This window comes from Podarcis gaigeae (assembly GCF_964106915.1).
Source record: "Podarcis gaigeae genome assembly, chromosome: 1".
Classification (NCBI taxonomy): domain Eukaryota; kingdom Metazoa; phylum Chordata; class Lepidosauria; order Squamata; family Lacertidae; genus Podarcis; species Podarcis gaigeae.
Genome location: NC_139678.1, coordinates 96117886 through 96132688, shown reverse-complemented (window position 1 = coordinate 96132688; position 14803 = coordinate 96117886). Strand labels below are relative to the sequence as shown.

Below are 14803 nucleotides of genomic sequence, written 5' to 3'. Positions count from 1 at the left end.
TTGCCAGCTGTGAAAACACTGTCAGATAAAACCAGTAGCACTGAATCAATTTCCATTCTATTTTTTGTGGGGGGATATATATATAGATAGATATATATATATGGTTTTTTTTTTAAAAAAGGTATCTATTCTGAGGTGTTGCAGTTTGATAAGAAGAATGGCAGCAGATCAAGTTTTTCAGCAGGCATTTATGTGTGCACAATGTTACCTGTAATCACACGTCTTCTAGCACTTCCAGAGGGAGGCTTGTTTCCTAAGGCATCCGAGAGACAACCTGGTTTTTTAAAAAACGTATTAGACCTAACAAGAGCATGTGTATACACAGACATCATTCTTTGTAGTCAGCGCTTTATGGTTTTTGAAGAGAGGACTAGAGAACTGAAATGTAACCGAAAAATTGACACTGGAAGCATACGTGCCAGTACATTTTTCATGGAAGTAGTTGAATGACTGAAAAATGCATCTGTTATATGTCTTTCCATTTAAAGAATGATCCTCCTTTTATCAACTTTTTAAAGGGGAACATTAAATAATGGTTCAAAATCAACATACAGGTCTGATTTTGAAAAGAAATGCAGCATAATATCTTCTTGCTTTAAAAGTCAGCCTTCATTTTTTTAAAATTTTTTTTATTTATTTAAATCATTTATAGTCATCCTTTTATCAATTTCAATACAGTTTACAAAAAGTGTACATATTCAGCAGATAAAAGCACAATTAATCTTTATGTGATAGAAAATTAGTCTCCACCCTGGGCATCATCTTTGTTATAGGAATGATTGGATGTTTGCTAAACTCTTAAAGTTCTTTGGATAGACATAGCTAACAGGGACTTATTGAAATGGTGTCATATAGAAATAACTGCACTTCAGGCATATACACATGTAATAATAAATCGTTGTAACTTGAAGATTATATAAAACCCTGTCCTCCCTGAATAATAAGAATCTACCATGCATTAGTATCTTTTAAATAATGTCAAGTTACTGTTCGTCACAGTCTGGCGGAGACAAATAATTGCTTTCTGCTTCTAAGAGATAGTACACATAGCACTTGTCTAATTGCCAATTTTTCTGCAGCATTACTGTGGCATGCAGTTTAGTTATCCCTCCACTAAGGAGAACACAATAGCATTTGGCTCAACTTCCGTGTTAAACAAAGTATATTTTTTTTAAAAAAACTTTTAACCGTCCGTTTATGTAAAGCTAAAATACTGTATTGTGATATCAAGGATTCCAGAAAAACTAGTATCTTCTTTAAGCTAGATGCAGATGATATAGTGACTAATGTCTGGAAATATGTATGTGTATTTCCTAACTGATAAGCACTTGAAGAGCTGGTTGTACATAGTAATGTGATATAAGTCAATGATATTGTACCAGTTTGTACCGTTTGATTATTTGAACGTTGTGTAATTGAGCCTGTTTTGCTTTTTTCTCAAAAAGGAAAGTGTTTCTGTTTGTTTGCAAGATCCTATCCACAATTATGTTCTATTAAGTTCAGTGAAATATATGTGCTTGCAAGTAGTTTTGTTGCTTGCTTCCCCCATGTTTTTGGCCAATCATAATGGTCGAATATGTTCTCTATGCAGTGTTGTTGTTTCAGGCTTCCCTTCTTCCAGGGTTTCTGTAAGTTGTAACTGTGGCCTGGGTTGCACGTCACACTAAGCCAAACCACTGCTTAGCACAAATGTGTGAGAGCTCCTGGAGAAGAGATTGCAGACATTTTGCTCCTCCCTGGTAGTTCTGCTGCTGTGCTGTGCTTGAGCAAAGTAAAGGCTTGACCTACTGTGTCATCCAAAACTAGACTCGTGGCTTTACAGGGTAAATATTGGTCACACTTCATAGTTAGTTTAGAGAGAGCTAAACCACAAGCCTGGGTTCAGACACGCTAAGCGTAGCCATTGCTTTGTTCAAAAGCAAAATGATACTGATCTCCTCTCTGGGAGCCTGCACATTTGTGCTAAGCTAGGGTTGGTTTAGTGTGACTGCAAACTGTATATTTTGTGTTCCAAATATACTTTTCAGTTAGAAACCACATGTTGGTGGCATCCATATGTCTCAGGAGAGAATGGAGGAGTGTGATTTTGGGGGTGAAGTCAAACTGTTGGAATGTTACAACACCTGTATAAACCGATATAGGAGAGAGATGGTTTGTTGCAGCTGGGGTGGATGAAGGTTGTGCACAATGCAGATGCAGATGCACAATGGTGTTACTTTTCGCTGCACTTCTCCCAGCAGTCATTCCTCCTGTGGTCACTGCTGTGGATACACAGCTTGACTGTCTCTAGGCACTGCACTCGTCTGCAAGGGATTCCCACACAACAGCAACATCAGTATGACATGTAAGTGTTTTTTCAAACACCAGGATGCTCCAGTGGCCAGGTCACAAGTATCTGCTTTTAAAGTTAGTCTTCTATTTTAGATTTTGCATGTAATATGATATGCTTCATGAGAAACCTTAATGCTTAGGTGGCTTTTTACAGTATGCTTCCACTCTTGAAAGGGTCAAGGTTTTGGTAATTGTTATATAGGCAACCCCAGATTTGTGGGGGTAGGTGTTGTGTTCTAGGTCTTCACATGCATCAGTGGACGAGCATAAGCCCACTCCATCCTGCTATGCCCTGGTATGCTCCCATCCCATCCCTCCCCCCCCAATTACACCCTATTTCCAAGCCACTTCTGGGTCACCATGATTCGCAGTCATGGTCACACATCAATTGGACAGGCGCAAATCGGTCATTGTCTGTACATTGGATATAGATATCGATGTAGACAAGCTTAAAATGTGAGCCAGCTCCCTATTCAGGAAATGAGTGAAGGCCATTTAGATTTTAGAGTAGATGTCCACCAACATGTAACCTGACTCTGATAGGAACATAGGACGCTGCCTTATACCAAGTAAGAGAATTGGTTACTCTAGCTCAGTAGTGTCAATACTGACTGGCAGCATCTCTCCACAGTTTCAGACAGGGGTCTTTCCCAGCCCTATCTCTGCCAGCAATTGAACCTTGAACTTTTTGCATGCGAAGCGTGTGCTTTACAACTGAGCTATAAGGTTGCACTGTTGAATCCTAAATCACGTAAGACCCATCAAGTGAATTAATATTAATTACCTACCAATTTTCATTCCAGAATTATGTCTCCAAAGCTCAAACTAGCTTTTATATTTCAGACATTTGTTGCATGGAAAACACACTTCTTGAAATAAATCAGTATTCGAATGTTGGCTTTAAATCATCACCATTTGTTACTAACTGCTGCTTCCTGCTTAGCTACTGCTCGCTTCAGATTCAGAGATTAGAATGTCATTTAGTCTGGGGGAGGTGAATTGGTGTTCTGAAAAGGAAGGGAAGCCATTTCCGATGCCATATTTGTATTCCATTCATTCTTTTGTGTCTGGCCTGGCCTATGTAAAAACCAGAAGGTCATTTCTGGCAGATTGTCCCATATATATTGTGGCTGATGTATTTAGGTCCTGTAATACTATTGCCAGAGTAGACATGGGGACAAGAGTTGACATTTGGATTTGTTGTAGGGTCTGGTCCTTGTTTATTTCTCTGTTGTGTTGCCTGCTCTTGCTGCTGAGTAGATGTTTTTGGTTGGGGATGGGGTCATCGGTAAAAAAAAAAGAGTACAGAATTGTCACGTAAGGACTGTGAGTAGTATCATTGTCCAGGATAAGCTTTAGATCTCTGATGATTTGTTGTAGTGGTTTTAGCTGGGAATCATAGGTAACAAGAAGTGCTCTGGGTCTGTTTCATAGTAGATTATTCCTTGATAGAAACCAGACAGAAGCATGTAAATATCTGCAGTAGGTTTCTGATATAAGTTGATGCTTGTATTTCCATTATGTAGTTGCACAGTAGTGACCAGAAAGTGGATGAACTACATGGGATGATTTAGGCTCAGATGAGTAGTGTTAAGTAGCTGAAGCCTTAGTTGAACTATATTCCACCCTTTTACAGCCATGTCAAGTTTACACCTGACAACTGGGGGTCACACTCTGTGCATCTGAAGGATCTGGTCCGTGAAAGCTTGTGTTATAATAACATTTGTTAAGCTCTTTAAGGTGCCACAAGACTCTTTTTGTTATTTCTGCTGCAAGAGACTCACAATACTTTCCCTGTGGAAATTATTACTGAAGGTGGTTTCACTGCTTCTCAGCCTTATACATGATTTGGCTTTTTAAAAAAACTATAAACAACTGCTTCATTCAGCTTTGACTAATTAGATCAAATGATGCTATAGCCCTAAAGAAATAATCCACTTTAAAACTGACATTGATTTGGCAGATATATATTAGTGTGTGTGTTTTTTCACTTGTTTTAGCATTTCCGAGAATGGAAAGGACAGGCAAATAAAGAGATCTGCTCTGCCATCTGTAGTTTGAGATTGTCTTGCCAACAACACATGTAGCTTAAAAGTGTTCATTAGTAGCACACAACAACAAAAAAGGCTGTAAAAACCTATTTGCATTGGAGGTGCTATGAAAAAGAGAGACTAATATTTGGAAGTTAGAACATTTAAAAATTGTTGGGCCAGCCTGGACTGCTATGGTCTCCACATATTTTTTATAAGGAACAGTTCAGTGCAACTTTGAAGGTGTAGGCATGTCCCATTCTCACTTATGGCTTGCAGAACAAAATTACTAATATTACAGCAAGGGCTGAAGAGAGGAACAGAGTGGCTGGGGTACATTAATTAAATGTGAATCCAAATGATGTTGCAATGTTTATTTTTAATAATGTGTACTCTGTTCTTCTGCACAGCAGTAGTCACTCATACGCACAGCAGTAGTTAAAAATTCAACAAAAGCAAAAGCATGGAAATTGTCAACAGAATCAATAGTTTGTTTAAAAGGGAAACTTTTCAATTGAGTATACTGCTGCAGTGCACTTTATATGGGGATGCCTTTGAATATGGCTCAGAAATGAAAGTTAGTGCAGAATGCAACTGAGTGTTAGTTGGGGCAAGACACTCTGAGCCTATTACTCCAGCTGCAATGGTTGCCAATTCATTTCTGGGCTCAGTTCAAAGTGCTTTAAAGCCCCAAATTGTTTGAAACCAAGTTAAGTGAAAGGACAGTGGGCATCCATGCGAATCCATGTGAACCATCAGAGGTTCTGCTTATGGATCCACCAGTGGATACAGTTAGATGGGAGACAGAGATTTTTCATTGGTGGCACCCTGTTTATGGAACTCCCTTCCCGGTGAGTTTTATGTAGCACTCTCCTTGTTTTCTTTAAGAAGAGCCATAAAAAATCATTCCGGTCAGCTTTTGGTTAAGATGAGCTGGGGTGGCTCATATTCAATGTTGGGAATGAGGGTGCTGGCTATGGTATTTCTATGTAGTCTTGGTATCTCCTGATTGTCTGCCTTATATATAAGGAGTTAAATTATGTATTCATTTTAATTACGTAGTTCATAATGTTTTATTGTGTTGTGATTTTTATTGTGAGCCACTTTGGGAGGATCTGTGATCCTGAAAAGCAGCATAGAGGATGTCAGTATAATGAATAAGCAGAGAAATAGAATTGGTAGCAGAACACAAATAGGGGAAACTAACCTAACTTTTTGGAGCAGAGTTGCAGCATCACATACAGGGTGCCATGGCAGAAAATACCCTCTCTCATGTTGTCACCAGCCTTGGCTCAGAAACCAATGCATTGTTAAAGGCGTGGTTTTTAGGCAAAATATTTATATGGGATCATATGGGGAGAACTTCTTAAGATTCACAGTTTGAAAGAATGAAAACAGAATTTGAAAGAGCCTTGCTTACTAGGGCAGAGTTAAATAACAAATGGAGAATATTATAAAAACATCAATACATAGGAACATAAAATTGAAAGGGAAAAGATTTGTTACATCATTTTGAGTATCGTCAGCCAATATGAGATAGCTCACTGCAGTATATTCTGAAGTCCTTTATTCAGTCTAATTTGAAATTGCCCAAGCAGTGGAACTTCTAACTTTTCCCTTGAGGGAATCTGCCACAATTTTAAAGAGCTTGCTATCGGGAGATGTTATCAGACATTTAGCCTAAATTTTGCTCAGATTTAAGCCAGCACTTCTAAATCGGTCTCTTGGGTATTTACTTTTTAAGCTACATGTAAATTGCCATTACAATCCTTTTAACCGCTATTTGGAGATACTAGCTCCAGGACACATGGGTAATATATTTAAGTGACAGAGGCTGTGTTCATGTGAACAAAAGCAAATATCATTAGGTCCTTCAGTAGGAGTTAATCAGAAGTCTGTGCCTTCCGTTTGGTGCTGTTCATGCTTTGTATACCTAAATGCATTCCTAACTTGCCCTTCACACAAAAGAGAATATAGAAATGATGTGAAAATATAAAGAATTAATCTTTACTTTAGCAAGTTTTCACATGTGATGGGTGGGCTCATGTTTTGCACTGAGCACACCCAGGATAAAAGCAGGATCCCACATCCTACAAGCCATATGTTTAATGTAACATATCTGGTGCTGAGGTTTGTTTGTTTTTTGAAAGGATATAATCTTGTTGGTGTGTAATGTGGTTACAAGTGAACAAGCTTTTTCAGTGTTTGCATCATTAATGTGGGGGGCCCTCCCTTTGGAGGTTTGGCTGGCGTATCCTCCTTTTGCACAACTTTAACTACCATCTCACCCCAAGTTCCAACTACCTCCTTAGGTTCCCAGCTACTAAAGTATCTAAAAGGGTGTTCTTTGGTTGGTTTTAGTTTTTAATAATGTGCTCCTCAGATTCTTTTTTTCCTCATCACTTATACAGTGGTACCTTGGGTTACAGACATTTCAGGTTACAGATGCTTCAGGTTACAGACTCCGCTAACCCAGAAATAGTACCTCGGGTTAAGAACTTTACTTCAGGATGAGAACAGAAATTGTTCGGTGGCAGCAGCGGGAGGCCCCATTAGCTAAAGTGGTACCTCAGGTTAAGAACAGTTTCAGGTTAAGAATCGACCTCCACAATGAATTAAGTTCTTAACCTGAGGTACCACTGTAGTCTGTTCTCGTTTCTTTTACCAAAGTTTGTGGCCCTTCTTGTTTTCCTCATTTGGAGGATACTTCCATTTTCTGATGGAAGCCTTCCTGCTTCTAATAATTTCCTTAACTCTGTCTGTTGACCACATTGTTGTCCTCTTGGCCCTCCTTGTACCTTTCCTGATCTGCAGTATACATATTAGCCGAGCTTCTATTATTTTGGTTTTGAATAACCACCAAGAATTATTGTAGGATTTCAATCTCTTCCTTTCAACCTCCTTTCTACCAGTCCCATTTTGAGGAAATTTCTTCATTTGAAGGACCCAGTGCATAAGTCATCATTTCCCACTCCATCACAAACCCCATAAATGTATATTGATGATAGGAACCAAAATTATAGTTCCATTGACAGCCATAAGCAGGGATCCAACACAAAATGTACAGAGGGAGAGGGAGGAGGGAGGAGCTGCCGTAAACAGAGTTACAGCATGTAGCTGTGTCGACTCTAGAATTCAGAGAACAAAAGAGCTGGAGTTTTTCTCCCTTGGAAATAAATCTTTTGAGAATTGCAAGCTCTGGTTGTGAAAGAGTGTGCTGCCTTTCTATATGGCTGCCTATAGCCGTTTCGGTTTCTTTGTCTACATCATTCCCTTTTGCCACTAGACATTTGAATTCATTTCTGTAAAGCAGTTGTTTTCAGTCAGTGTGCCATGGGACCCTGGGGTTCCTTGAATGATAGTCAGGGATGCTGCGGGCAACACTGGCCTCTGTCCCTCTTTTCTTCTCTCCCTCCTCTGATACCCTCTCACATCTCTGCCTTCCAAAGGCTTGCTCAGCTGTTTATTGCAGCAGCCCCGGCTATATGCTCCACAGGCAAATGGTACTTCTGGGAGGCACCTTTATTTGGGGGGGTGGGGTGGAGAGAAGCTCAGAGACCAGGGACAGCAGCAGCAGCTGCCTGGAGGACTCCCAGGGAGAGGGGAGAGAAGAGGAGGCTGAGGGAACCCTCCACAAGCAAGGGTGTTCAAAAAGGGGTGAGGGACTGCTAGCTCTGCAGGCAACAGGTGACATAACTGGGCTCCTGAGCCCCACAGGGGTGCCGCAGAAAGAATGTAGTTGGTTAAGGGAGCCATGGACTCAAAAAGGTTGAAAACCTGTGCTGTAAAGTCTTCTCCATTATCAGTGCTTTAAGGGGGGATTTGATTTAATTGCCTTCCAGTTCTGGAATATTTGATATTTCTGATATTACATGTACTGTGCAAGCTGAAGAGGTGGGTATCTAATTTGTACAAGTAGAAAGATTCTGTCATGTATTTGTTGTCTTCACTGTACAAAACTAATGACCCTGCTGAAACTAGAAATGAGGATTAAAATGGTATTCAGCAAAAGGAAAATAAATTAAGCCAAATTGGACATAGTGAAGGCTTCTGTTATAGTTGGATGCTGTGGTCAGAAAATATATTATTGTAAAGAGGGATTCATAGACTACAACATCATGTGGTCTATAATAAAATATTTGAGGCCTTACCACTCCACTGACAGACATGAAAATGTCAAAACAAAACTCATCAATGAAAACAAAAGGCTTAGGAAAGCAGAATATTTTCTGGATTGTCTTCCATCTCCACCTCCCTGCAATGTTAGTGAATACATATAGGTCAGACCATGTGGTGAGCATGATTAGATTTGAATGTACCTGCAGGGCTGTTATGGTTGCCACTGCCAGCACCCTTTGGGAAGAGCTGCTTTTTAAGCCTGGCTTAATACTCTGCACAAAAGAAGCAAGCTGAGTCAACTGATCACACACTCTGAGGTTTAATTTCATGTATGGGGGCTGTCCGTGGTGCTGAAACGGCAGTCAGTTGTGCAGAAGCAAAATTACTTCCAAAGTTATTCCAATGCATTCTTAATCTCACTTTTTGTAAACTGAGAATGTTTTCCTACTCAACCAAATTTTATCTGAAGTTAAGTACATGTAATAGCTAGAAGGTGTGATTGAGATATATATATATATATATATATATATATATATATATATATATATGCTTTCGTAGATATGGATGGTCCTGGAAAAAACCCTATGATTTAAGATACTCACATTCTACCTTGACATTTATTCTGTGTAGCCTGTAACCCCATAGAGTTCCTATACTGTGTTGAGGTTTCTGTGCTATAAACTAGTGAGGTGCAAATGAATTTGGATGCCCATACTTGAGTTATGTAACAGAGACAATATTTCTTGCTGAAGTCCCAGCTATCGAAGACTGGCACATCCACAAATAAGTAATGAACTGGCTAAACAGGCAAACATAATCACTGGTAGCAGCTAACTCTTTTGGATTGAGATGCCTTCTGTTAACTCAGTGAACATAATCATATATTGTTGTGGATAAAATCAGCCCACGGTAGTGTGTGGAGTCTAAACAATAATAGAAAAAAGCTGTGATGAAAGTCCCCCTAGAAAAAAACAAAATACTACAGTTGTAACAAAAGGTATCATCTTACCAACTGTGTTATTCTTTGAGCTTTGTGTACAAATGCTCCTGATTAAACTGAATTCAATTGCATACTTAAGCACTTTGCTTAAGAAGATTATGAATTGGGCCTTTTATAATGTATGTCTCCTAATCAAACAGACACAAGTTAGTCATGCAGCAATGATTAATTCTGTGCTGAGTTTTTCATTTCAGTTGAGAAACAGCACTTTTTTCTTATGAATGAAAAAACAATCTATGCCAAAATACAGGAAGGACCCCATTACCATAAGCATAGTACTTCCTTGGTACCAAATATGTTTCAACCTACGATCCACTGGGTCTGTTCTAGACCAATATTGTACATTATGACCAACAGTGGGCCTCTAAGATTTCCAATGTTTTAGCTAGAGATGCTAGAGGCTGAACCTGATGCCCTTTGTGGGTGAAGCCGTTTTCCCACCGCTGCACAAAAGTTGTTTCTTCAAGGTGTCCTTTGTTTTTTGTAGTTTTTGTCAGGTTCTCCAAATTACACTGTATTCCTCTTTCTTAGAATCCTGCTGCCAAATGAGGACGCTGGACAGTGGGATAGGAACCTTCCCTCTTCCGGACTCAGGAAACCGCTCAACTGGACGACACGTTTCTAAACAAGAACTGGATTTAGAAGCTGACGTTTTCATATCACCTGCACAAGCTTTCCCTCCGGCTTCTTCTGAGAAAGCCAAAACCCTTGAGCGAGAAGTGCCTTCAACAGCTAATAAGGACCAGGGATCTGTGGAGAGCATAATAACACATTCAACATCAGATCCTGCCATGACTGCTAAGGGTGTACAGACTTTTCAGAGTCGCCTTCCAAAGCCAGCTTCTGCAGGTAAAATGACAGTTGTACTGGAAATTAGATCTTTTGTGCCCTGGTGCCTGTTCCCATTAGTGGAGACCTGTACTAATGACATTGGATGAAAGACATATGAAATGTACAGCTGAAAAGACTCTTCAAGTCACTGCAGAAGGTTAACAAGCTGGAGACTGCACTGACATGGAAATCTTGTTAAATAAAATACTAATCTATAAAAAAAATTGCTGTATGACACACCATGTCTATAAGCAGTCCAGTGATAAATTTAAAGCACACACCAGGAATGTATACCAAAAACAAGTCCAAGAGGCTTCAGAAATGTCACAACTTTTGCTTCCTAAATTTTCTTTATAGATATTACAGTATTGTGAAAGTTAAACAGCAATTGCTTTGCTAATAGAATGTGGTGACTTCTGATAAATGTTGGAATGAAATTTTCTTCCAATGAAAGGACAGATCCCCATGATTACTCCTGTAATAAGATGTTTACACTTTCAAGGTTAATACACCACAGTCCCAGGGATTAATGGACAGCTGCCCTCTTGTTGATCAGCATGGGTTGAATCCATATTAAGTTAGTTGAACTTTAGTAGTATTTAAGTCCTGGTATCTTTTTACATAGATTTAAATGGGATCTAAGTGCAGCTAACATTATCCAGCTTGATGTGTCCAAACCTTTCATGCAATATAATAGACATTTTATCATAATCAGGCTGGCTACTGCAAGGGATGCAAGCTGTGTCATGCTTAGCTTATATTAAGACACCCACTGCTTGTTAAGTGTAATTGTTGAGAGTCCTGTTTAATTCATGGCACTGTTAGGGTAGTTTAGAATAGAGGTATATTTTGTAAAGCATGGATGTGCTTACCTTATTGACTCCAGAAAACTGTAGCATGGCAATGACACTTCAAAATCATGTGCAGAGATACTAGTGGATAGTACAGTTTTCAGACATTGTCCAGGGATGCATACTTACAACATAAACTGTTAGATAGTGGTTGCTCCCCTGGTCCAACAAGATTTAAACTGGAGCAATTGCTAACCATGAAATAAACATAAAGCTTGAAGCAAGCTAACAATAAATGTAACTTTTTGATAACTATGAGTACAACACAGGGATACATCACTATACAAGGAGCACAAAATGCTGGAAATCCAGCTAGGGAGCATGTGCCCTTATATATAAAACATATAAATCAGTAACAACATGGAATAGAAGTGGCATACCAAGTCCCCAAATCTTCCATTTATTGTTCTTAGGAGTACTTTTTATTATATGTATACTCAGTATAGTTCCTAATGCATAAAGCTATTCATTTGTTGCATTATGTATGGGGTTCAGGGCTGAAAAGATACCTTTAGAATGAATGCTTGAAGCACAGCAGCGCTTGTCTTTGTTGTTGTATTGTCTATTTCCTCCCACTCCCCTGCATTCATCAGTACCAACAGTGGTTTGCCTGAATGCTTACCATATACCGGTACCTGACTTTCAGAACTTCACTCAAGGCACTGTTGTGATTACGGAGATAGCAGCTTAATTTAAGAACTGAGGGCTAGAGAAGGAGGGAGAAATATTTTCCAATGTTGCCCTGATGTCCTTCAAAGTGGCTTCTGAATGAAATACAGGCCAAGATGCTCAAGGCTAGACTCCCCAGCCTCATGGTTGCCTGCAGGCCATTCTCAACACATTCCTCATTCTTCCTCCTCTGTTCAGCTCTCCAGCATTCCTGTGGTAAACCAGCCCCAGGAAACCAGCTTAGTAGATAAATTTAGGGCAGAGAGTACTAACATTCCCTTTTCTTCCCTTCATGCTTTTACTAAGCAGTGACAGCTCTGGGTAGCTCATAGAGGAGGCAGTGACTGTGGGAACACTAAGCCATGCCCATCAACTGTTCAACCATGCTGCATTTTTCATGCATGGATAATCCCACCCTTTCCTCAACACTCCAGACACATAGGACACAACACTCAAGACCCACAAAGGCTGGAAAAATTGATCTGGACAAGAATTCTAGGAATGGACACACGAAAATAAAATGTAAAAATCTCATTTCTGCACACAAAGACCAGGGCTAAAGTGTTCTGATTGGAAGAGGAAAGCAAAGGAGAGTATCGTACTTTTCCGTGTATAAGACAATGTTTTTTATTTTTAAAGTATGTTAAAAATTGGGGGTTGTCTAATACACAGTGCATAGAGGGGTTATGGGATTGGTTGCTGCTGCGAGCCTAAAACCAGTGGTGTGTTATTGATGGCTGCGGCAAGGGCTGGTGTTGATTTGCTGTTGTTGCAGCAATAGGGCGGGCAATTGGCGGCCTCTGCTGGCAGTGGGACAGAGGATAGGTGGCTTTTGTGGCGCATGTGAGTGATAGCATAGGTCAGGTGGTTGAGCAATTTTCGGTAATACCCCCCCTTAGAAAAGCTCAACAACTCTGGGCAATCTCACCCCATTTTCTTAATATGTAGCCCCCCAAAATAAGGGTCATCTTATACACGGGGGCGTGTCATACATGGAAAAATACGGTAAGTTATCAGCTTTCTCATGTATATCTTTCTCCAGTCTCTCTAGAATTAATGTATTTTATTAATGATCATCTGTATTATGTTCTGCCTTATGAGAACCATGTGTCAAAATCCCATCTTTTCTGTACATTAGCCATGTGACTTCTGTTAGAGATGCATTGGTGATTAGTCAAATGGGGAAAGTAAAGGCTTGTGATAATGAATTACCGTATTTTTCGCCCCATAGGACGCACTTTCCCCCCTCCAAAAATGAAGGGGAAATCTGGGTGCGTCCTATGGGGCGAATGCAGGCTTTCACTGAAGCTTGGAGAGCAAGAGGGGTCGGTGCGCACCGACCCCTCTCGCTCTCCAGGCTTCAGGAAGACATCTGCAGCCTAGGCAGCCCTGCGGGAGTTCCCGCAGGGCTGTCTAGGCTGCGGATAGCAGCCTGCCGCCCTGAAGCAGAGCGCCCCACGCATCGGGCAGACATCCACAGCATGGGGAGCCCTGCGGGAGGTCCCGCAGGGCTCCCCACGCTGCGAATAGCAGCCTGCTGGCCAGCTCCACAAGCTCAGGGGACAGCGGGGAGGCGCAGCGCCGCCATCCCGCTGTTCCCTGACCTGGTTTTGGGGGAGAAATAAAGGAAAACATTTTTTCCTTTATTTCCCCCCCCAAAAAAAACTAGGTGCGTCCTATGAGACAGAGCATCCTATGGGACAAAAAATACGGTAGATAAGGCTAGCATTGCTTAATCTACAACCCCAGGGTAATTTGAAACACCTTGGGGTTGAGCCAATATGATTATCTTTAGGAACCCAAAATCAAGGTACCAACCCATTATTTGAACAATAACTGAGACCATAATTTTATTAATTGTTATTGTTAATAAAACAATATTTAAAGTTAAATTGAGAAATCTTTAAAGACAGCCATCCAATCCTGCAGCATGTAAAGAACACCCAGATCTATGCAAGGATGACAGTTACAAGTCCAAAGCCAAGCAATTATATAGACATATAGTACAAGACCCATTGAAACATTCTGTATTCTGTGGATCATTTGAAAATGATCTGGACCAAAAAACTTATCTCCACTGGAAGGACCAGCCCAAGACATTTTGCTGCCTGAGGCAAATGACAAGATGGTGGAGCTGGCGTTGCCAGCCTGTTTAAACATGGTAGTTGATGTAACCTGTGAGACATTTGGCTGGTTCCCATGTCCCTGCCTCCATGTTAGGACCAGGACTCACTCACTTACTCTTCCATTAGATGGGAATAAAATGAGTCTGCTTAGATGGCAAGTGTACCAAATAATGTTTTGCTAATGTGTCAATATTTAAATTGAGCAAAGGAGTAAATAGGCAGCATTAAAGATTCTTGTGAGTTTATGTGAAGTATTCTAATTAAACATGTTGGAATTTAGTTGATTTAGCAATATTCCCAGTGCAGTTTTGCACCGTAGTTATAATGGAATGCAAACACACAAATTGTACACCCTTCATTGGAAACTCCCCTGCTCATTTCAAATCAAAGCAAAAGAAAAAATATTTTTAATTCATGTTATTTTGTGTGTGTGTATGTGTGTGTGTGTTAAAAAGTGTATTGTTAATTAATAGCACAACAAAGGGAGATTCAGAAGAGAAATCTTAGTTATAGATTATATGCTACATGCTTGGATAGCTACATGTGTGACCTCAATTCAGCAGTGTGCTGTGCAGTAGACTTCATGATTAAACACTGTCATTATAACAAATTGAATAGAAACTGCAAGCACTGAATTGCTTCATAAGAAGTCAGTAGCAATAAGATTGTCCTGAACTTAATGCTAATATTCACTGCACCAGGCTTCCAGGGTTTGTTTCTTAATTAAATTGTCTTGAAGGAATGTAAAAAAGTAGTATATAGCAGATTGGGAGGTCAACTTTCCCATTCTCAAATTTTATCATCTGACCCATCTCCCCCATTTCCTCCCTCCCCCTCTCTCATACA

The 14803-nt window shown here is 40.1% G+C and overlaps 1 protein-coding gene across 13 annotated transcripts in view; it reads left to right on the top strand.

Moving 5' to 3' along the window:
• Positions 1–14803, top strand: part of NCKAP5 (NCK associated protein 5) — a 610895-nt gene that overhangs the window by 544329 nt on the left and 51763 nt on the right. For all 13 annotated transcript variants that reach the window (XM_083703012.1, XM_083703010.1, XM_083703011.1 and 10 more), the window contains one exon: positions 10012–10329. In XM_083703012.1, coding sequence (XP_083559138.1) covers positions 10012–10329 — 318 coding nt within the window. The remainder of the gene's footprint in view (positions 1–10011; positions 10330–14803) is intronic.